This window comes from Caretta caretta, chromosome 18 (genome assembly GCF_965140235.1).
Source record: "Caretta caretta isolate rCarCar2 chromosome 18, rCarCar1.hap1, whole genome shotgun sequence".
Classification (NCBI taxonomy): Eukaryota; Metazoa; Chordata; order Testudines; family Cheloniidae; genus Caretta; species Caretta caretta.
Window position 1 is genome coordinate 22,450,353 of NC_134223.1, and position 22,082 is coordinate 22,472,434.

Here is a 22,082-nt window from a genome sequence, read left to right on the forward strand (position 1 = left end):
AAACAAGGGGCAGTCCAACGTTCAAATGCTATTCCATGGCCTCACCACCAAAATGTACACATCCGGGATTCATACATTGCAGAGATTATCCACACACAACACACCGTGTCTCAGCTTTCATTAGCAATACTATTTATCCCAAGCATGAGGGAGGCCCTTACCTAGATGCTAACATCTGTAGGCGGCTACATATAATTCCAGCTTTTACTATTCCAGACACAGTGATGCCAGTGAAACATGCAGTAGAAAGGTTTCAGAGTAACAGCCGTGTTAGTCTGTATTCGCAAAAAGAAAAGGAGGACTTGTGGCACCTTAGAGACTAACCAATTTATTTGAGCATGAGCTTTCGTGAGCTACAGCTCACTTCATCAGATGCATACCGTGGCAGTTTCCACGGTACGCATCTGATGAAGTGAGCTGTAGCTCACGAAAGCTCATGCTCAAATAAATTGGTTAGTCTCTAAGGTGCCACAAGTCCTCCTTTTCTTTATGCAGTAGAAAGTTACAGAACTCAACTTCCACCAAGGAGAGAAGCCCTACATGGAATTGTGGCCTCACGCACCATGCGCCTTCATTACATTTTCCATTGCACAGTTAAGCTGCAGACTATTATTATGGGTTAGTTCCTTGCCAAGTACCTTTCTCCTCCCAGCAATTCTGGTACTAATGCAAGAACGTTTATGTCAAGATAATGGGGACATTTTTTTCACGCTCTTGATACTCAACTTTTTTAAGTCACCTTGGGGATAGACCAAACCTGGAAAAGTTATAAGCACCTGAAAGTGACTGAGTTAAAACAGAAACAGACCGACGGACAGTGCTACCAACATGCAGCTACTCGGGGGGGGTGGAGCACCGCAGCTGACTAGCACAGCACCTGCTACATGCCAACAGAAGGAGGCAACGTTTTGGCTGAAGTCACTGGAACAGACCCCTCCTTTTACGGTGCCCTACAACAGTGACCATCCACAAAGAGCAGGCAAGACCTTGGGATTCCCAGAGCCCTCACCCCACGGTCAGTAAGAGTCACACCTGCAGACTGCTGTTACCGCTGTCTAAGAGATGGATCACTTTCTGCCACTGAAAGAAAAGGGCCTGGGTTTTGTTTTCTTCTTTAAGGTCTCCCTGGAACACCCCCCACAGAAAGCTGCAGGGAACTCCAGGGCAGCTGCCATGGAGCCATGAAGGGCAGAGTCTGTCCGGCCTGGAGGACTCCTTAAAAACAACATAGGGGGGAACATTATTACAGAGCATGAATCAGGCTAATGGGCATGAAGCAGCCCTGCGAAGAAAGGCTTTAGCTTCCAGGGTTGAGAATTGGTTCCATCCATTATGCTCAGAATGTGCTGAGAGACTTAGGGACTGGAGATAAATTGCCAACAGTACTTTCATTTGGAAAAAATGTAAATAGCAGCATTCACTTCATTTTGAAGACTGAAAAAGCAATAATCCCTAGTTCTTATCTAGCACTTTTCATCAGTAGATCTCAAAGTGCTTTACAAAGGAGGTCAAGATCACTATCCCCATTGTACAGATGGGGAAACTGAGGCACAGAGCAACATGACTTGCCCAGTGTTACCAGGCGGCCAGTGACACAGCCAGGATTTGAACCCAGGTCTCAAGTTCCCATCCAGTGCTCTATCTTCTAGGCCAGTGGCACCCAAACTTTATTGGTTCACATCCCATCTTCTTAAACTACTGTTGGGAAGTGAATGGATGGAACATCAAGCTCACGTACCACCAGTGGGATACGAGTCCCTACTCTACACCACTCTAGATACCTAATGCAGTATTTTATAAAGCTTGAGTTGACCTCAAAAGTTAAAGAGGGTTTCCCGTTAATACCCCCCCCCCCAGATGTGGGACATGGTATGCAATGGGAGGGCACTATTATTCACGGAGAAGACTTTTAAAATGCAGATAATTCCTGCATTAGCGTAAGAACAAAAAGGGAGGTGCCTACAAGAGCAACTGCAGAAGCTAGATTTTAGCTACACTAGCCCAGGGGGCTTCTGAGACTGAAGGGTTTCCTCATCTGTGCTACATTGATGACATCCTCATCATCTGGACCCATGGCAAAGAAGCCCTTGAGGAATTCCACCATGATTTCAACAATTTCCATCCCACCATCAACCTCAGCCTGGACCAGTCCACACAAGAGATCCACTTCCTGGACGCTACGGTGCTAATAAAGCAATGGTCACAACCACCACCCTATACCGGAAATCTACTGACCGCTATGCTTACCTACATGCCTCCAGCTTTCATCCAGACCACAGCACACGATCCATTGTCTGCAGCCAAGCTCTACGATACAACTGCATTTGCTCCAACCCCTCAGACGGAGACAAACACCTACAAGATCTCTATCAAGCGTTCTTACAACTACAATACCCACCTGCTGAAGTGAAGAAACAGACTGATAGAGCCAGAAGAGTACCCAGAAGTCACCTACTACAGAACAGGCCCAACAAAGAAAATAACAGAACGCCACTAGCCGTCACCTTCAGCCCCCAACTAAAACCTCTCCAACGCATCATCAAGGATCTACAACCTATCCTGAAGGACGACCCATCACTCTCACAAATCTTGGGAGACAGGCCAGTCCTTGCCTACAGACAGCCCCGCAACCTGAAGCAAATACTCACCAGCAACCGCACACAACAAAAACACTAATCCAGGAACCTATCCTTGCAACAAAACCCGTTGCCAACTGTGTCCACATATCTATTCAGGGGACACCATCATAGGGCCTAATCACATCAGCCACACTATCAGAGGCTCATTCACCTGCACATCTACCAATGTGATAGATGCCATCATGTGCCAGCAATGCCCCTCTGCCATGTACATTTGCCAAACCGGACAGCCTCTACGTAAAAGAATAAATGGACACAAATCAGGCATCAAGAATTGTAACATTCAAAAACCAGTTGGAGAACACTTCAATCTCTCTGGTCACTTGATTACAGACCTAAAAGTTGCAATATTACACAAAAAAACCTTCAAAAACAAACTCCAATGAGAGACTGCTGAATTGGAATTAATTTGAAAACTGGAACCCATTAACTTAGGCTTGAATAAAGACTGTGAGTGGATGGGTCATTACACAAAGTAAAACTATTTCCCCATGTTTATTTTTCCCCCCTACTGTTCCTCACACATTCTTGTCAACTGCTGGAAATGGCCCACCTTGATTATCACTACAAAAGGTTTCAGAGGAACAGCCGTGTTAGTCTGTATTCGCAAAAAGAAAAGGAGTACTTGTGGCACCTTAGAGACTAACCAATTTATTTGAGCATGAGCTTTCGTGAGCTACAGCTGATGAAGTGAGCTCAAATAAATTGGTTAGTCTCTAAGGTGCCACAAGTACTCCTTTTCTTTTTACAAAAGGTTTTTCTCTCTCCTGCTGGTTAATAGCTCACTTTACCTGATCACTCTCCTTACAGTGTGTATGGTAAAACCCATTGTTTCATGTTCTCTGTGTATATACACATCTCCCCACTGTATTTTCCACTGAATGCATCCGATGAAGTGAGCTGTAGCTCACGAAAGCTTATGCTCAAATAAATTTGTTAGTCTCTAAGGTGCCACAAGTCCTCCTTTTCTTTTTGCTGATACAGAAAGTATGTATGTGGCTCCATCTGTCCCTTAGTCACTAGGCACCATATCTGGAACAATGGCCTCAATAAAAAGGCTATCAAGGGGGAAGCAGTAGGATGAAAAGGGGCCCACCTGTTCTTAGCGCAGGAAAACATTTCATATACACAATTAGATCCCACACCATTAGCTTAGCCAAAAGCTTGTGTATCCCAAATCTATGGTCAGGCCTGGGTTGTAGAGAAAACCCCACCATGACTCAAAGACCTCTATCCAAAGGCCTTTGTGGAGAAGTATTGCATTGTACACCGCTCTCCAGGCTGTGCAGAAGAAACCCTTGATATGACAAGTCAAATAACTAACCTTAGTGCTGCCCCAGTTGCTACACGGCTTCAGGATACTGCTTAGTCCATTTGTAGGTCACATTTCATTTGTGTTCCCAGTTAGATGGGCTAGGATGAACGTCCCAATGAATGGGTAGGTAAGAGTGATCTGTAGGTCTGTTCAAACAGGTTTGCCCCAGGTAGCCCTTTCATCAAGGAAACATTCACATGCAGTGGGTTCGTGAGGGTCTAAGCAAAGCTTTGCCCCCTTCCCCCCCGCCACTTCACTGATCAGAATGCCACTTGCAACTTTTGCACATGAAGATCTGAATAGTCTGTGCTTTCCTAGAACTTTTAAGCACAAAACAGGTTGGTAAAGTGCACGCAAGGATAGAACTAACCAGGCCATCTGAACAACAAAAGTGAGCTTCTGTCAGTTATTCACCCTACTGCTATTCTGATTCTCTCTGAATCGCTACCCCTGCCCTGAATCCAAAGAACGTCGAAGTTACTGACCTGCTAAAGGCAGATGCAACTGCCACCCATGCAAAGAAAGAGACCCTCCAGCAAGATATATCATCAGTAAAAGTGATATACCAGCCCCAGCCTTTCCTTAAGGGCAACCATTTTGGCTTGTGCTCATGCAGGATAAGGCCCAGTTCTCCCTTATCATAGAATCATATCAGGGTTGGAAGGGACCTCAGGAGATCATCTAGTCCAACCCCCTGCTCAAAGCAGGACCAATCCCCAATTTTTGCCTCAGATCCATAAATGACACCCTCAAGGATTGAACTCACAACCCTGGGTTTAGCAGGCCAATGCTCAAACCACTGAGCTATCTCACCCCCCATGCATTATCTGAGAAGGTTGTTGCATCTTAGTCCAAGGTCATTCAGGAGATGAGCCAAGAGAATTTGAAACATTTTTGAAAGATGTTCTATATTACAAAGGCTCCCAAATCTCACAGCTTTCCCCCTTGTTCCTTTGTATGGATTTCCCTTGGCATGCGGACATGGGGCCATATACTGGGTGGCTGGGAATTCAGCTCTTCCACTGAACTGTATAGCACTACTCATTGACAAGGCAGCGCCTGCCTTTAAGCACCAACAATTATGGTTTGCTTTGTTCTCTCCCTAAGAACGGCAACAAAATCAGCGGTCTTTGCTTCCCTCCTTCCTACTGGAAAAGTTCTCCATAATTTAGAGCCAGACCTTCTCATTAGCACATCACTGCTAATTCCCTCTCACAGTCCTCTGAAGCCCTGCAAAGCTCTCAGCTCCTACACCATTAACTCATTACCACACTGATTAACAAGCACACCTTTGGAGAAAACTGAGCTATTAGCAGCTCACTGATTAGTTCACCTCTGTCCAAGCTGAGTATTACTGAGAATGGCAGCTCCCTGCCTTGTGCTGCTCACACGGAGCATATGTGGAGCTTTGGGTTTTGGTGCAGAAGAGAATTTACTCACTCATCCCCAGGCGTAGATTGAGCCAGCTCCGAGGGGGGGGAACCATACTTGGTCAATACCGAGTTCATAGTCTTCAGTGTGTGGCGGGGCAGCAAGGGACCCTGGCTGCACGCTCCAGCAGTTCCTGCAGGAGAAAGGACCCCCGTTAACACAGTAAGGGGTACTGCACACAATAGACTCCTCGAAGCAGAGCGGATGCCCAGAGAGCTGCTCAGTGATCTGCTCACTGCAGGAAGAGTTCACTCCACTGCTCTCCTCCCCAACCCACACTGGAGAGAGCTTGCTTTCTTGAGCTGCTCCACTGACATGAAAAGCAACATGTGTTTGGCCTCTGCCAGTTCGTTTCTTCCCAGACCTGGAGCCCCTCGGGTGCTGTATATTTTAGTGTCGGCTTCTCAGAGCCACGCACTTCACTTGCCTTCTCATTTGGGTTTCCTGACTTCCCTTCTCCACCAGTTGTAACGCCCCCTCCCCCCACCGTTCTCTCCCCCTCTGCAGTTCAGCCACCATCAGCCTCCAGACCGCACAGCCTCCCACCACTTGCCAGGTAGGGAGGATTTGACATTTCGCAGCTGAACTTCGCCAAACCTGCTCCCCCCAGATATTTTCATCCTCCACTGAAGCCCCTTTCAAAAACCCAAACCACAGACCACTGAGCATCACAACAGCAGTAGGATGGGTTGCCACAGCAACCCAGCTGCTCAGAGGCAGAGAAGCAGCATAGTGCCCCTTGTTCCACCCTCCCTCCATTCAGACATGAGGCTCTGTCAGCTCTGACATCACAGACACAGAGCAGACGTCCCTTTCACAACTGCAAGTTTGTTTCCTTTCTGCTCCCCTGCCCGCCCTTGTTTTGCTAGCAAGCCTTGGCTATACCTTTAACTTGGCAGGGTCGCTCTGAGGGGGCCCTGTGCTTCACAGGAGATTTTTTCCCTTGCTGAACAGATGGCCCCCATATTTGTTTTAGCCACTGTTCAGGCTAGTTTGTCATCCAAGTCTTTCCTGTACTGCCAGACCCAGCCATATGGGGAGAATTAAGACTGGATTAAGTTAAAGCTTTAACTCTTTAACAGGCAGCAGCTCAGCACAGACTGTCCCAGGCCCTTTTCGGATCCATGTTTTCCAGTAAAATCAATCCCTATTTCATTCACAGGTACACACACATTTCGGAAGTGTTACTGTCATATGTGAATTTCCTAAAGAACTAGATGAAAGCATTTCTTGAGTTATTCATAGCTGCTATGTTATCACAGCCCAAGAACCTGAAACTCTGAACAATACCACATCCTTCCTCCTTTAGGAGCCTAAGTGTGACCTGAGTCAAGAAGTTTGCAAATCGGATACAAGTCCCAAAGATTCCAGATTTTGCTTCTCAGAAAGACAACTTAGTCTCACTGAGGTCACATAGGACTGGAAGGCACCTCTTGGGTCACCAAGTTCAGTCCCCTGCTATTGCCCATAATCCCCTCCTTTAATCAATGTATTGTCTCCATGCTTCCCAAACACCAAACCGAGAGTTAGGAGGAGACTGTGGGCTTGCCTGCACTGGGAAGTTTACTGTTGTTACCAACAGGTTTAAGCCAAACCAGTCCTAAAAACAGTTTAACTGCAAATGTAGACAGGGCCAACCTGTCTTCAGCACCTTTTGAAAAGATGCAGTTGAAAGCCACAAGCAATTTTTTTAGTGTAGACAAATTAAGACCCCATTTACCAAAGATTGTTCCTTAGACACTGTTTCTAGATCCAGTAAACAGCTCTCCAAAGTGAGATGACAAGTTACTAGCCAGCATTTAAGCTTTTAAGTCTACTGTAACCAAACCTTTACTCAACAATCTGAAAGAATTAGCACCCCAAATTGAGGACTATGAAGTATTTACTCTACCTTCAAACCATATCATATTCCACTAATTGCCCATGGTCCAGCACTTCTCAGAGGAAGCAGAACTTAGCGGGACAACGTTGTTACCGCTAGTGGTACATGTACATGACAAGTTTATCCCTATTCCATTAATATTTTAGCCTCCAACATCACCAGTTGATTTAGAAAGATGTGGGTAGTTAGATGCAGTAGAATCAAATCTCTCCCCAAAATACACATTTGGATACTTTCAGGCTTAAGTAAAAATAATACCCAGGCACCAAAGACAGGACAAACCAAGATAAAGGTTATTGTTAACCAGAACATTTTCTCAATAGTATTCTAGAAGCAGTAAGTCTATTGACATTGCCTATTGCCACCAGAACAGTTCCAGCTTTATCCTGGAGTTTCACTGGATTGGAGATGCAAGCTGTCTACACTCTTAGCAAGCTTAGGTGAAGTCTATTAGTCACTTCTCTCCCCATCAGGTTTTCTATGGCACCCACCACTAAGTGCCCTCTCAATCTGATGTAGCTTTAGCTATGACAATTCAAGGCCACAACATTTGACAAGTGACCCGACCCCCTCTAGTGGCCTTATTTGGAAAGTTATACACGGTACCTTGAAAAGCTACAGAAGTGTTTACAAGATGATACTGTTTTTCGTATAGAAATGATCCAATTTAATAAAAGACATGAAATTAGTATCCATAGGGGGATAGTTAAGTCACTGCAAACTCCAGGACTAAAGATCAGAAAGTTGGGATGCCACTAACTTCTAAATAAGCAATTAGGTTGAGATCATCAGTACACTGGAATTAACCAGAGATTTAAAAAAGTATCTTTCCATGGCATCCTCTTCCTATGGCTCACAGTACAATGGAGACACTTACTCAGAGCACATCACCCTCAGGATAACTAGGACAGAGTGAGCCCAGCTATACATGGGTCAGTGTGGGATTTGAAAAAGAAACTGAAACTGAAGTCTTTAATAGATGTTTACTATAAAACACAAAGGTACATAATGGAAGTATAAAAAGTAAGCGGTTGGCAGGTAAGCACTACACAATTTGCACCGGATGATAAATGCTCTTCCTCACAGTTCTGTGGGACCTTTGCTGGTTCCAAGAATGTGCCAAGTTCTCTGGGAAGCTCCCTGGCCCCTTATTATGAAACAAACCCTGTAATTCATTCTCTCAGAAGGCTTTAAATGGAGATTATCTACTGTGTTCTCTTCTCTTGAGGTGCTTCTTCATTTTCAACTTCCCAGCTCCTGAAATGTCATAATTGTATTCAGATGTCACATAGGGGATCTCCCCTTCAGTTCCCTGCTGAAACACACAAAGACAAACTGAAAGACACTGCCAGTCTGAACATTACTTTGTTCTGTTTCATTTATGCAGACTGACAGAATTTAGCGGTTTACCACTGGGCAGCTCTGAGAATCATGTACTGCAACACACAAGATTTTAAAAAGTAAGTTTAAAATTGAAAATAAAAATCGCCACTTAATTAGTTTGTTAATATATATAGAGAGAGCATTTAACCAGCTTATGTACTGAATACAAAACGTTCCTATCTTGGAGCCCTAACCACCAGTTAATACACATAAGCCTCCCAGCTCACGCATGCCTTATAATACAGCTGATTTAATACAAGAAATAGATCTAATACCTTCTAATTAAAATACACGTCACCCTGCTGTGTAGGTAGAAGCGGTCTGAAGATCTTCATAAGTCACCCTTACCTGGTTTGTAAACACACAATCTGGAATGGTGATATTTCCCAGCAGCAGACAGTTTACAAGTCTTAAGTTTTCTGTAGGTACTGGAGTCAGAATATGGTAAAGCCTCCTCTCCATGTCAATCCCTCGGATAATTCCTTTAAAATATATTTACAGTTCAGTCTTAAATCCTCTGAACTATGGAAGGATGCACAATCACTGCATAGTCGAAATTCTTTGCATAGGCTAGTTATTTCTTAAAGTAGTGTTTTAGGTTTAAGCAGGAATCATGCCCTAGACAGAGGCTGAAATATGATTTTCTTGCTACTCTTGTGATTTGTCTCCCCTACCCTCCATCCCCTTTTGGTCATGAAAAACCCAAATACCCCAGATGTCAACTCCAGGATAGTTTTTTCCAGGAGCAGCAACAGAACCTTCAGATTTTCAAGTAAAATTGCTGTGTGTTTTCAAAACAGATGTACAACACACATTAATGCAATGTGAAGTTGTATAGCTAAAAGTCATTAGAGGCAATGCAAATATTTAGATTCAAAACGGCAACATCTCCTGCTATGGTTTGTGATAAAATGGTATTTGTCATTAAATGTACATTAAAATAGAACTTTTTTAAAGAGAGAACAAAGGATACGTGCATAATGCAGTCAAGTAAAAGTTGCAGGGGAACACCACTCTTTGCACTTCTGGACTGATTTTCCCTGTGCGACTTTAACATGGCTTCAACTGTTTAGAGAACTCCCCCCAACACACACTCCTTGTTTGTGGCTATGCTCCTGCAGAGCTCCAGGGAACCCTGAATGCTCAAGACATAGAAAGCAACTGAGAATTGTTGCATCAAAACCAGACTTTTTTCAAATTAAGTAGAGATGAGTGCTTAGTGAGGATTAGGCCCAAGGTAAGATTCAGACTTCAGGCGACTTTTGCTGTAGCCCTGTTCAGAGAAGTGTACTTATTTCTCCCCCCTACAATAAGAATATTTTACCCCCAATCCACACAGGTTGAGACATCCAAATGGATTTTGAGCACAACTTCCTGAAGTTGATCTTAAACATCTGAACCCAAAGGAAAATAATGTATCAAGTTATGAATAAATACAAAGACTACAATGGAAACTGTTTTGCGATCTTAACTAATCACTAATTTAAGACAGAGGGCTCACAAGCAAAGGTTATAATGGAAAACAAAACCTGTAGAGAAGAAGCAGATGTTTATTCTTTTACTCTACTCCTATTTTTCAAGTTACCTTTAAAAGAGTGATTAAAAACGGTGATTCCTTTATGCTGCAGTTTCAACATATGATCAGACGGGACAATTTAGTTTACGCAATGCTAAAGTCTCCCCAGGATTCACTCACCGAAGCCCAAGCAATCACAGACTGGTGTCTGGGTAAGCAAGACTGGCCCATCAGTCTGACATCTGACCTCATCCAATATCCTGCAGAGACCGACCCAGCTGGCATTTACTGAATACATGATGTGTGTAGGAGCAACATCAGTGTGAATAACCCTGAGCGCAACAGCATTGAAAGGTACCTACAAAATAAGCCCCAGATCATTAGTTCAACTTGAATTTAGTTCTGAATTGCAATAGACACATACTTTTAGTTATTTCTATCATCACTATATGCAGTGTTTTTGTAGCCATCGCTGTACACAAACTGAAATCTGCTGTACGCTGTGTGCCTACCTACATCAGTGACAACACAATACTGTAATCACAAACGTCTGACCAAGAGACATGTAAAATCTTTGCTATATACATTTCAGGGAGTGCTGGCGTAAATGTTAACCTGATAGAGATGTTTTACAAGTGGGTTACTACTGCTCCTAGCATTCGGACAGGGTCTTTTTGTTGACAGTTCCGTAAAACATTTAGAATATAGCAATTTAGATTACTAACAATCAGCTTTCTGAATCCAGTCATCAAAATGGCATCTTCAATTCTTTCAGAAATGGTTAAGTTACCTGATAGGGAACCAAACTATGTAAAGGAAGTACTGATTTTGTTTCCAGAGGCTGCAGCTGGCCAAGGTAACCTAACATTGCCACATCCCGGAGGATACTGCTGTGGACCCGTCTAGAAAAATAAGCAAACAAATCATGCAGAGATGAAAAACAATCATGTTCTAATTCAAACATAAGCACTTACTCAGACATTTCAGAATTTGCAGTGTGATATTTTTATATTCACTGTTTTAGAAGGTTTATTTTAAAATTTCTGTTGTTCAGACCTATTTAGAGCTATGTTTTATTAACCTTGTGGTTCTGAGATTCCACAGTTCAGTTGCAGGATGATATTATAAGGCTGCTTGCTTTAGGCAGCAGTCACTTTTTAGATTCTGGCTCTCTTCTCCAGTGCTGATAGCCAGGAGAATTTTCCATTCGCCAATTGTGACAAAGGAGAAGAAATGATGGTCTGAGCCAGTGACCCAAGTCACTCTTTATTAAACAGTTCTTTAGTGAAGGTTTCTGGGTGAAGTCAAACACCCATGCATACCCCCAATATCAGAGAAATGGAAAGCAAGTGCCAGGATGAGAGCCAAGGAGAGACAGTTGCTGACGCACGCAATCTTTAGACAAATATTGGTTATTAAGTTTGCCCTTAAACCATCGTAGCTAAAAGGCATATTGAAAAGCTTCAGGGTTTCTTCCTGTCCACAGCTCTACATACTCCTGGAGAAATTACGCGCTACTGCATATGTGCATAATTAATAAGCTGCACATACTTTTATTTTTTGTGCAGAAAAAAGCTTCTGCCAAAATGTGGCTTCAGTTCCGCCTTTTGCCCATCAGAGGGCGCTGCGGCGCAAGAACAGCAACAGCTCCCAGCAGAAAATAACTTCTGCAGTTCTGCCTTTTGCCCACCAGAGGGCCCTGTGGTGAAAGAACACAGCAGCAGCTCCTAGCCAGATGGGGAAGAGAAAGAGCCTGCCTTCGTCACAGCACCTGTCAGGACAGGTCAGGAGACAGGGCCTATGGGGAAACCGACAGCATGGGGCTGCTGGGGGGGGGGTCAGACAGGGCCAAAAAACATTTCCTGACTCTTTTTTGTCGTCTGTAGTTAGACATACTTGCTGACAGGTATTTTGAAATAATGACCAAAAATAATTGAAACTGGTGTGATTATATTGTGTTATTTTGACAAATAAAACATGCAGAATTTTAAAATATGCAGAATTTTAAAATATTGTGCGAAGAATTTTTAATTTTTTGGCGTAGAATTCCCCCAGAAATATTTACTATATCAAGATTAGGGACACTGTTCACTCTAATTTTTCCCACACATGTGCGGAATTAATTTTATTACGAGCACCAAATATGGAGGTGATGTGTGATACATCACCTCTATATTGGTGCACATAAGAAAATTCATGTGGTGGGGTGGGGCCGAGGGGTTCAAAGTGTGGGAGGGGGCTCAGGGCTGGGGAAGAGGGTTGGGGTGCATGGGTGCAGGCTCTGGGGTGGAACTGGAGATGGAGAGGCTCAGGACTGAGGCAGAGAGTTGGGGTGTGGGCTCTGCGGTTGGGCTGAGGATGAGGGGTTAAGGGTGCAGGCTGCCCCAGGGCTACAGCAGGGAGAGAAGACTCCCCCCAGCTCTCTCCCGGCAACAGCACCTGGGCTGTGGTGTGGGCCGGGGGAAAAGGCACCCTTCCCTGTTGCGGCAGCTCTGGTGCTGAGTTGGGGCACCCCTCCTCAGCAGACGGTTGGCCCTCCCCTGACCAGGTGGGTTCCCTGAGTGCCCACGTGGCACTTAATAGTCTGTTATGCGGCCACACAGCTTACAGGAAACTTAGTCCTGCATGGCTATTAAATAGTTTCAGCAAAGCAAAAGGCTTTACTTTGCCATAAGTGCAGTTCTCTGTTAAATCACTAGTGAAGGTTGTTCCAGAAACATACACAAGGCTACCATTGCACTATCAGTCTTGCACTTCTCTCATGAACTGATAAGCAGAACAGGATGAAATATTTCAAAACAAGTTTTTCATCCAAAAATGGCTTCTGAAATTGACTTTTTGCAAAAAAAAATTAGCAGTACTGTCAATGTTTTAATTTTTCATGAAAAATGTAGTTTGATATTTTTCAAAATCAAACGATCAAAATTATTAAATAAAAACTGGTAGTTATTCCAAGGTTTTAAATACCATTTTTTGAAAAAACTATTAGAATGTCCATTTAATGGATTTTAAAACCAAGAGAGACCATTATGATAATCTAATCTAACCTGCATAAAATATGCCACAGAACCATGCCAAGTAAATTCTACATGACAGCCACAACTTCTGTTTAAGCTATGGATACTTAAGAGATTCTAGTCTTGATTTAAAGATGTCAAGTGTTGACAAATCCATCACATCCCTAGGTAAGTTGTTAGAATTGCTAATTATTCTCACTGTTAAAAATGTGGTTTGTTGTCTGAATTTCTCTAATGTCCATTTCCAACCACTGGATCTTGTTATGCCTTTTTCCACTAGATTACAGAGCCATCTACTATCAAATCTCTTCTCCATGTAGCTACTTGTAGGTGCTTCGACACTACGATGACTGTGCCATACAAGTACCTGAACAGATGCAAGTGTGGCTCTGCGAAGATAACATCAGATAGAGAGCTCTGCATTGTGCATTTACTTTCAAAATTTAGTGACTATGAATGACATGCTGAAATGCAGACAAACTGCTGGAAACACATACTCCATGGCAGGAGCAGTGGCTTTTGTACTTACGCTTCACCAGCATTCCCTGCTCCAGGAAATTTTGGTTGTACGCACAGCAATTTATGCCCTGTAGTCGATGTTTGAAAGTCGCTTTCTCCTTCATACTGCTTCCAATCCTCCATTCCACTCACGTCCATGCTCTTACACTTGCCCTGTAGTTTGCCTTTTGTATGTAGGCCAGCAGCAAGATTAATATATTCTGGGGTAAAGCGAGGCATATCCTTAAAGTCTTCCACACTGATCTGAACAATGTGACTGGGTGACAGCAGTCGAATGATATCAATCAGAAGCAGCAATCCAACACCTTTGGGAATGGGGGGGGAGGGAGAGAAAACACAGTTTGCACAATGTAGTGCAGTCACACCAGGTAAGCATCTTGCAGAGCTGAACCTTGGTTATTAGAGACTCAGGAGTGTCTCTCAATGGTTGTTAGAGACTTAAAATAAACTCACACAGAATTAGAGTCATATTTCCCAGTCTCAGAATAGCTACAAAATGTGCATTATGGCACATATACTGTTAAGATATAGTATTAATCTTCTAATGCATCTCCAAAGACTAGATGTACGCTGGCTTACCTTTCACCCATCCCATTGTATTGATGACCAAAGGCACTTCTTTCTTGTAGGAGTTAAACACATACTTTACTGTGTCAATATATCTTTCGGTATCCTGATCACAACTAGCTTCTCCATAATACACCATTTTACGTGGCATTCGCTGATGAGTGAATGGTGGCCCTGAAAAAAGACACACCGAAGATTAACAGTAAATACTTGGGAGATTCAGTAATTCAAAGAAAGCGGCCATAAAGAGTTAGCAAAACCCCCAAAACTCCTGAAGCACACATGCTCAATCCTTTTCTATACTGATGGAAGTTATTCTTCCAGTTGTTTCATCTTTTTTGGAAAGACTTGTGCTTTAAGATTTTCTCCACTTGCTACCAATGAACCTTCCTCTGCCCTGCAGATCATTTCCTTTCAACTCTGAGTATACAGTCAAAGACAGTCAGTCTGGACGTCTGGGTATCAGAAACCTGATAAATCCACTAATGTGGTATGGAACTATACAATTCTTAAACGTATGAGTTTATAAATTAATTTAGATTAACTACTATTCTAGAAGACAATCTGAGCAGGGTAGCAGTTTTTGGTCAGGAAGTAAAAAAGGAACCCTAAATTGGAATGACAAAAGGACTGTGTGCATTACAATTTAGTAGTGTAAACACATTCGTTTTTTTCCTCCATGATGACAGAGCAGCCCAAGGCAAGCAGCTGATCCAAATAGTAGACCACATCATTTGGTGCCTGGGAACCAAAGCTCTTTGGAGACATCCAAGGCCATACCTATTAGCAGGTTTTCAAAACTTACAACAATATTCTTCCCTCTTTTTCCCACCCCAAGCTTAACAACTTTACAATTTAAAACCAGGGTGAGATGTTGAAACTTTTTTTTTAAAGCACAAACCCCAGAAAGTTCTAGGGCCTTTTACATTTTAAAACATGTACTTCTTTGACCCACACCACTATCTGCATATCTCAAAAACATTAATAAACTTATCCTAAAGTTTCAGTGAGGTATGCAAGTATTATTCCCACTTTCACAGATGGAGAACTGAAACAGAGATTAAATGATTTGCCCAAGGTGTCACATGAAGTCTGTGGCAGAGAAGGAAAACTAACTCAGGTCTGCTATATCCCAGACCAACAGCATATATAAAAGATCACCCTCTCCACCCACTTCCATAAAATATGTAAAAACCAACACGGGAGAATAACTTGCCTGGTAGTTCTGATTTCCTAGAGATAGCACCTTGGAGGATTTCACTCCCGGGTCTTAGCTCCTTACCACAAGATTGGCAGACCTCCTTCACTTATAATGTTTTTTGAACTGTGAGTAGAGGTAATATGGTTCTGTTAAGACACAGGAGTGAGAACCCTGCATAGTACCTTTAGAGAATAAAAATATATATATTTTTCTGGTGATAAGAATATAGCAAAATACATACCAAGACATGGCTCTGACACATTAATTAAGGAGACACAGCCAGGTGGTGTAAACTCTGTCTGTCCCAGATCACATTCCAAATATTCAACACAAGGAAGGCTACAATAAAAGAATAACGATATTTTAAGAGGCACTGCATATTAGCATCTGTGTAAATAAAACAGGACAGCATTTTACTTAGAATATATCAGGAAAAGAATCCAACTCTGACAGCTTTAAACACAATTTTGAAAATCTCAGACACTGAATAAGATCACTAGCTTTCTGCCTCCTCCCTCTATTTGACAGACTGTAATGATCAGGCAAGGACAAACTATAACTAGGACTCCATGTGCATCACGGAGGTCGCAGATTCCATTACTTTGTGCAACCTCCTTGACTTCTGCAGCGTCCAGGGCCAGCTCCTCAGGTGGCCTTGGGGACAGCCACACCAGCCGCTGCTCGGGCAGCTCCTGGCAGCTGTCCCCGGGCAGCCGGCTGGAGCAGCTGCCATCTGCTGGTCCTGGGCACTCCTGGACAATTCCCCCACCTTCACCCCCCCCACAAGCAGCCGCCCCCGAAGTTTTAGTCACAGGTATAAGTCATGGACAGATTACAGGCTGTGAATTTTCGTTGACTGCCTGTGACCTGTCCATGACTTTTACTAAAACTACCTGTGACTACTTGTGTAGCTTTAACTATAACCAACTACAACACCAGGCAGCATGCATGGTCTGGACCAGCGACAGCCCAATACCATTCCAGACTTGAGCAGAGAGACTGCCAATCAATGCCAAATTGCACAAGTGGTACAGACAGATGGCGACTGCCAATTACATCAAGCAAAAATTGTAATTTTCAAAAATATCCAAATTTCCAGTAATTATTTACAAATAATCCCATCAATTTTTTCTTGCCCAGATCATAGAAGATTTGAAAATTTGAGTCTTATAGGATAAAAAACTCACTGATTCAGCAACAGGTTAATGAGATATCTGTTAAATGTTGATTTTCCAATACTTTTTGGGCCACACACCAGAATGACAGGACAACCATCATCTTCCTCTGGAAAAATAAACATACCCTGATATGGACCATTACTACAAATTAATCTCATGCATCCTACTCCACCAAAGTTTACAAAAATTTAATCTCAGGAGCTGAGCATTTTCATTGAAAGAGCAGTTTACATAACATGGGTTTATATTTGCACTTGGGAACCGAACAAGATAACTGTGTTTAAAGGTGAAGAGGGTATTGACATATATAAACACAAAATAAAAAGCTTTCTAAGAGGGCGGACTCCAACACAAAACCAAAACCTTGCAAAATTCTACTGGCCTATGGGAAATTATTTGGGGGGTGGGGGAAACTGATACCCGCCCAACCCCCACTAAAATCATCATAAAGGCACATTAGTCTTGGTGGCAGATCAGCAAGGCAGCAATAAGCCTTATGGGCGAGATAAACACTCCCTCCTGCCCTCTAAGTACATCAAAATGGGGTAACTCACACTCAGTTTGGTTCAGAAACTCCCCCAAGACTTGAAATTTGACCCAAGCTTTTCACTATTGTCAGGGCATGGTTTCACAAGCATGAACTTAGGAAAAAAACTCTGAGAAAGGAGCTTTTGCTCCTGTTATATCTCTGCAAAACTTAACATATTCAGTTCCATCAATTTAAGATACTCACCACAACACGCTTGTATTAACTCTTCAATTGCCGAAACTGAACTCTCTGAAAAAATCAGGCCGCTTTCAGGATCACGTTTTCCAATACCAGTAGAAGCTAGAGCTGCATCTTCTGGTGTGAAGCAAGGACCCCTTTGTCTCTAGAGATCAGCAAGCATATAGCAGAGAAAGGTTTTAGCAAATTCATACATAACAATACAAAATAACCCCAGAATAACTCCTACTGTCTTATAGCCTGGACAGTGGTACCAGGACAGAAGGATTTAGTCACACTATCTTCTCTGTTCTAGTTCTACAGAAGTCTTAAGTCCAAGTGAGAGGAAGAAAGTGATAGGAACAAGGTCTTATCTTCATTGACATTCTACTTACTACAGCAAATGGCACCTTATAAATACCACAGACAGATATGTCTAAAATGGGAAGAATGATAACTCCTTTATAAAGCACTTGGAGCTCTACTAGGTATTATTATATACAGGTCTACAGCGCTCAGACCATTATAAACCATGGGAAACCAGCCTTATAATTCAAAGGCATGGGAGCACACCTGAAAGTCACATGACAGACATAGGATGATGACATGATTGGAACATGAAACAAGGTGCTCTGGAAACAATAATGGGGCTGGGCCAGTCAAGTGGAGCTGCCACCAACTGCAGACAGAACAGGAAACACTAGAGGGCTGGGGAGTGTGGGGAGAAAAGTATGGGAAGACAGTAGCAAGAAAGTGACTGGAACAAAGGACTAAGAAGGATAAGTAGTAAAAGAGGAAGTGAAGTTCCGGCAAAGGATAGATCCATGTGTCATATATATAAAAGAATGAATTACAACTTATGTACACGGTTATAATTCCATCACTGATTCAGCAACAGGTTAATGAAATAGCTGTTAAATGTTGACTTGAATGACTACATACATGATTCAAGCTTTGGTCTTATGGTAAATATCCAGAATACTTCTATGGAACGGTACCCCCTTAATTCACAATTCCTGGAAATTAGTCTGAATTTTACAAACATAACACATGCTTTTTTTTCCTGACCCATATATTTATTGCTCCATATACCACTGATCTTCTCCTGAAGCCATGCACATTTTTCTTCCTCATAAAACAATTCCCATAGGGTAAGCTTGAACAAATGCAAGATTTCCATTAAGTAACCAAGTGGAAGACGCATTTCACCTTTACTCTGAAGATATGGGAGAACTCTGGGTGATTAAGAATGAATCTTGTAACCGAGGTATCCAGACCATCCAACAGCACCACGGAACACAAAGGGGCAAAATTTTTCATCAGTTTAATTCTAGCAGCTGCAAGATGACAACAGTTAGTCTTAAAACACTATATTTCACACAAATTAGAGTCAAGTCCAAAACTGATACAATGGACAAATACTTTTTACATTATCTGACCTTCATAATACCTGTGAGGTAGGTATCTCCCCATTTGACAAATGTGAAAAGAGAAGCAAACATCTTATGTGATTTGCCAAAGAAGTCAGTGATGTGCAGAACTAGAACTCATGAGTTCCTATTTTCCAGTCCTGTACTTTAAAAAACAAACTACAGAGCTCCATGGAAAATGAGAAAGTATATTCGTATCCTAAAGTAAGGCAATAAACAACACTCAGTCATTTTCATTGCCATAAAAAAGTGATAAAGACGATCTTGAGAGTTTGCCAATTACTACGTGTACAACTATAGACCAAATATTTGTGTGTGTGAATTTACTGTGGGACAGATGATGGCTGGACAGCCCTAAAAACTGTAGTACCCACTGGACAGATACAGCATGAAACACATCTCTCCCCTCAGTCCAGGTGATCATAATAGCTCACCTAGTCTGACCTCTTATGTAAAACAGGCCCTAGAATTTCAAACAGTGATTCCTGCTTTTAGCTCAACTTGTGGTTGAATAAAGCACATCTTTTAGAAAATCATCCAGTCTTGATTTAAGGACTGCCAGCAATGGAAAATTTACGACAGCATTTGATAATCTCTACCAATAGTTAACTACCCTCACTGTTAAAAATTTGACTCTAATGGGAAGTTATTCTGCTTTGCCTCTACAGAAAACAGCCAGAAAAGGCATCAACAGCAATAGTGATGATGAGGACATGTCACTAGACTGGGACCACCCTAACTCAGTTCACAGAAGCCACTGAATAATGTCAGGTGAAGATGACTTCTGATCACAACTCTAGTCTACATTCAGAATGGTGACAGAGAGATAAAAGGCTTATCTCACTACAAGGTCTCTGAGATTCTTCAGTCTGCCCCAAAGCAATTGGTAACAGGTAGCCCTACATGTAACCAGCCCTAATAGTACGGCTCTTCAGCCCCCCAAATAGCAGACTCCTCACCAAAGCACACTGCTCAGCCCATGCTTACCACGTGGCACATGATGGGCTCTGAGCATCGCCCTGGCTGATATCCTCATCTCCTTTTTCGATTTCTCCAGCGTCTCGTAGATCACTGCTTCGATGGTCAGGGCAGAGTGGGTCTGAGGGGAGAAGAGGTCGTAGGGAGGCTGCTCCTGAGTGATAGTAAATCCAAACACTCGGACTGCACCATAGAGGCAGGTCAGGCGGCATTTCCCAGTGAAGGTCAGCTTCTGCAGTGGGGAAACAGGAGACGAGATACTGACCAGGCTTGAAGACAGGGCGGTGCTAGACAGACAAGGGAGAGACAGACCCTGCCCTGGCTGTTCACACACAAGAGGCGCTGAGTTTCCCACCCCGCCCAGGAGCTGCCCCCCCCCCACCCACCCCATCCCTGCTCCCGCACTGGGCTAGGGCCCAAAGCCACTGCACATCTTCATCCCCCCCAACTATTCCCAGCTACCCCACCAACAGCCCTCCCGCCCAACAGCCGCCCCCCAGCACCCAACGGCCGCCCCCGTCCCCTCCAACGGCTGCCCCCTCCATCGCCCCCAACGCCCCCCTGTCCCCTCCAACGGCTGCCCCCTCCACCCCCCCTCGTCCCCCCCCCAACAGCCACCCCCGCGCCAGCCCTCCCTTCCCCTCCAACACCTGCTCCCCCGCAACAGCTGCCCCCTCCATCGCCCTCCATCCCCCCCCAACGGCCGCCCCCGCGCCAGCCCTCCCTTCCCCTCCAACACCTGCTCCCCCGCAACAGCTGCCCCCTCCATCCCCCCTCGTCCCCCCCCAACAGCCGCCCCCGCGCCAGCCCTCCCTTCCCCTCCAACACCTGCCCCCCCCACCAACCCCTTCCAACGGCCGCCCCCAGCACCCAACGGCCGCCCCCGTCCCCCCCAACGGCTGCCCCCTCCATCCCCCCCCAACGGCCGCCCCCGCGCCAGCCCTCCCTTCCCCTCCAACGCCTGCCCCCCCCACCAACCCCCCCCAGCGGCCGCCCCCAGCACCTGGGCGCGCGGCAGCAGCAGCACCGCGGCGCCCTCTGTGGCCTCCACCGCGGCGAGGCCGCGCGCTGCCGGGGCCGCCTCCCCGCCGCCCGCCGGGCCCGGCGCCTGCAGCAGCCCCGCGCGCACGAAGGAGGCGGCGTATTCCCGCCACGCGTCCCGGCCGGGCCGCTCCCGCCACTTCCGGGCCGCGGGGCCCGAGCCCGGGCCTCCCTGCCGGCGGCCGCGGCCCAGGCGCTTGCGCGGAGGCTGCGCCCGGCGGGCCGCGGGGAAGCGGCGGAGAGCGGGCGGCCGGGGCATGGCGGCCTCCACAGCAACTCTCGCGAGAGTCGCCCCAGCCGGCGAGAATCGGGCGGGGCCCTCGGGATCGCGCGAGACCCGACTCAAGCGCCCCCCCGCGGGGTCAGAGGGGGCGTCCAGGCGGGGGGGGGGGGGGGGGCAGCGGGGCCGCGACACGGTGCCCCTCCCCCCCTCCGCGCGCGGGGCCGGGACACGGGGCCCCCGGCCCCTCCCCCCCGCCGGGCTGCCACACGGGGCCCCCGGCCCCTCCCCCCCCGCGACACGGGGCCCCCCCGCCGGGCCGCCACACGGGGCCCCCGGCCCCTCCCCCCCGCCGGGCCGCCACACGGGGCCCCCGGCCCCTCCCCCCGCCACACGGGGCCTTGGCCCCTCCCCCCCCGCCACACGGTGCCCCCGGCCCCTCCCCCCGCCGGGCCGCCACACGGGGCCCCCGGCCCCTCCCCCCCCGCGACACGGGGCCCCCCCGCCGGGCCGCCACACGGGGCCCCTCCCCCCCCGCCACACGGGGCCCCCGGCCCCTCCCCCCCCGCCGGGCCGCCACACGGGGCCCCCGGCCCCTCCCCCCCCGCGACACGGGGCCCCCGGCCCCTCCCCCCCCCGCGACACGGGGCCCCCGGCCCCTCCCCCCGCCGGGCCGCCACACGGGGCCCCCGGCCCCTCCCCCCCCGCGACACGGGGCCCCCCCGCCGGGCCGCCACACGGGGCCCCTCCCCCCCCGCCACACGGTGCCCCCGGCCCCTCCCCCCCGCCGGGCCGCCACACGGGGCCCCCGGCCCCTCCCCCCGCCACACGGGGCCTTGGCCCCTCCCCCCCCGCCACACGGTGCCCCCGGCCCCTCCCCCCGCCGGGCCGCCACACGGCCCCCCCCCCACACACACCGCCCAGACCCCGTAGACCCCTTCCCTGGCCTGGGGCACTAGGCGTGTGTTTGTGCCGAGGCTACTCCTTGACCCAGGGAGATGGAGCCGCAGGATGGGCTCTTGCATCCACACTAGGGGAGAGGCCAAGGCTGGGCCCAGC

General features: G+C 46.3%; 2 protein-coding genes across 5 annotated transcripts in view; both read right to left on the minus strand.

The window, feature by feature from the left end:
* Nucleotides 1-5,851, minus strand: part of PLEKHG5 (pleckstrin homology and RhoGEF domain containing G5) — a 133,275-nt gene extending 127,424 nt beyond the window's left edge. The window contains exon 1 of the mRNA XM_048825215.2: nucleotides 5,395-5,851. Within this exon, the coding sequence (XP_048681172.2) occupies nucleotides 5,395-5,440 (46 nt within the window). The 5' untranslated portion in view covers nucleotides 5,441-5,851. The remainder of the gene's footprint in view (nucleotides 1-5,394) is intronic.
* Nucleotides 5,852-8,236: 2,385 nt separating this feature from the next.
* NOL9 (nucleolar protein 9) lies at nucleotides 8,237-22,048 on the minus strand. 4 transcript variants are annotated; one of them, XM_075121080.1, is made up of 12 exons: nucleotides 21,941-22,048; nucleotides 19,772-19,994; nucleotides 18,564-18,691; nucleotides 17,382-17,520; nucleotides 16,658-16,754; nucleotides 15,712-15,809; nucleotides 14,282-14,443; nucleotides 13,713-14,007; nucleotides 10,957-11,068; nucleotides 10,347-10,524; nucleotides 8,999-9,132; nucleotides 8,237-8,582 (listed from the first exon to the last, which is right to left on the minus strand). In XM_075121080.1, exons 1-12 carry the CDS (start codon nucleotides 22,046-22,048, stop codon nucleotides 8,469-8,471), a joined length of 1,788 nt encoding a protein of 595 aa, XP_074977181.1. In that variant the 3' UTR covers nucleotides 8,237-8,468. The 4 variants fall into 4 exon arrangements, with proteins under 4 accessions (XP_074977181.1, XP_048681186.2, XP_048681185.2 ...); XM_048825229.2 differs by lacking the exon at nucleotides 21,941-22,048 and adding an exon at nucleotides 20,766-21,077 and having other exon boundaries at nucleotides 8,237-8,524; XM_048825228.2 differs by lacking the exon at nucleotides 21,941-22,048 and adding an exon at nucleotides 20,766-21,077 and having other exon boundaries at nucleotides 8,237-8,579.
* Nucleotides 22,049-22,082: the final 34 nt, after the last annotated feature.

Excerpts from the sequence above, each read along its gene's own strand:
- NOL9 (XM_048825227.2), bottom strand. The coding sequence starts at position 21,062 with ATGCCCCGGCCGCCCGCTCTCCGCCGCTTCCCCGCGGCCCGCCGGGCG. Across the intron at positions 18,692-19,771 it reads AGCCCATCATGTGCCACGTG|CTGCTAGAATTAAACTGATG; the intron begins GTAAGCATGGGC and ends GTCATCTTGCAG. Across the intron at positions 15,810-16,657 it reads ATTAACCTGTTGCTGAATCA|CCTTCCTTGTGTTGAATATT; the intron begins GTGAGTTTTTTA and ends CTTTTATTGTAG.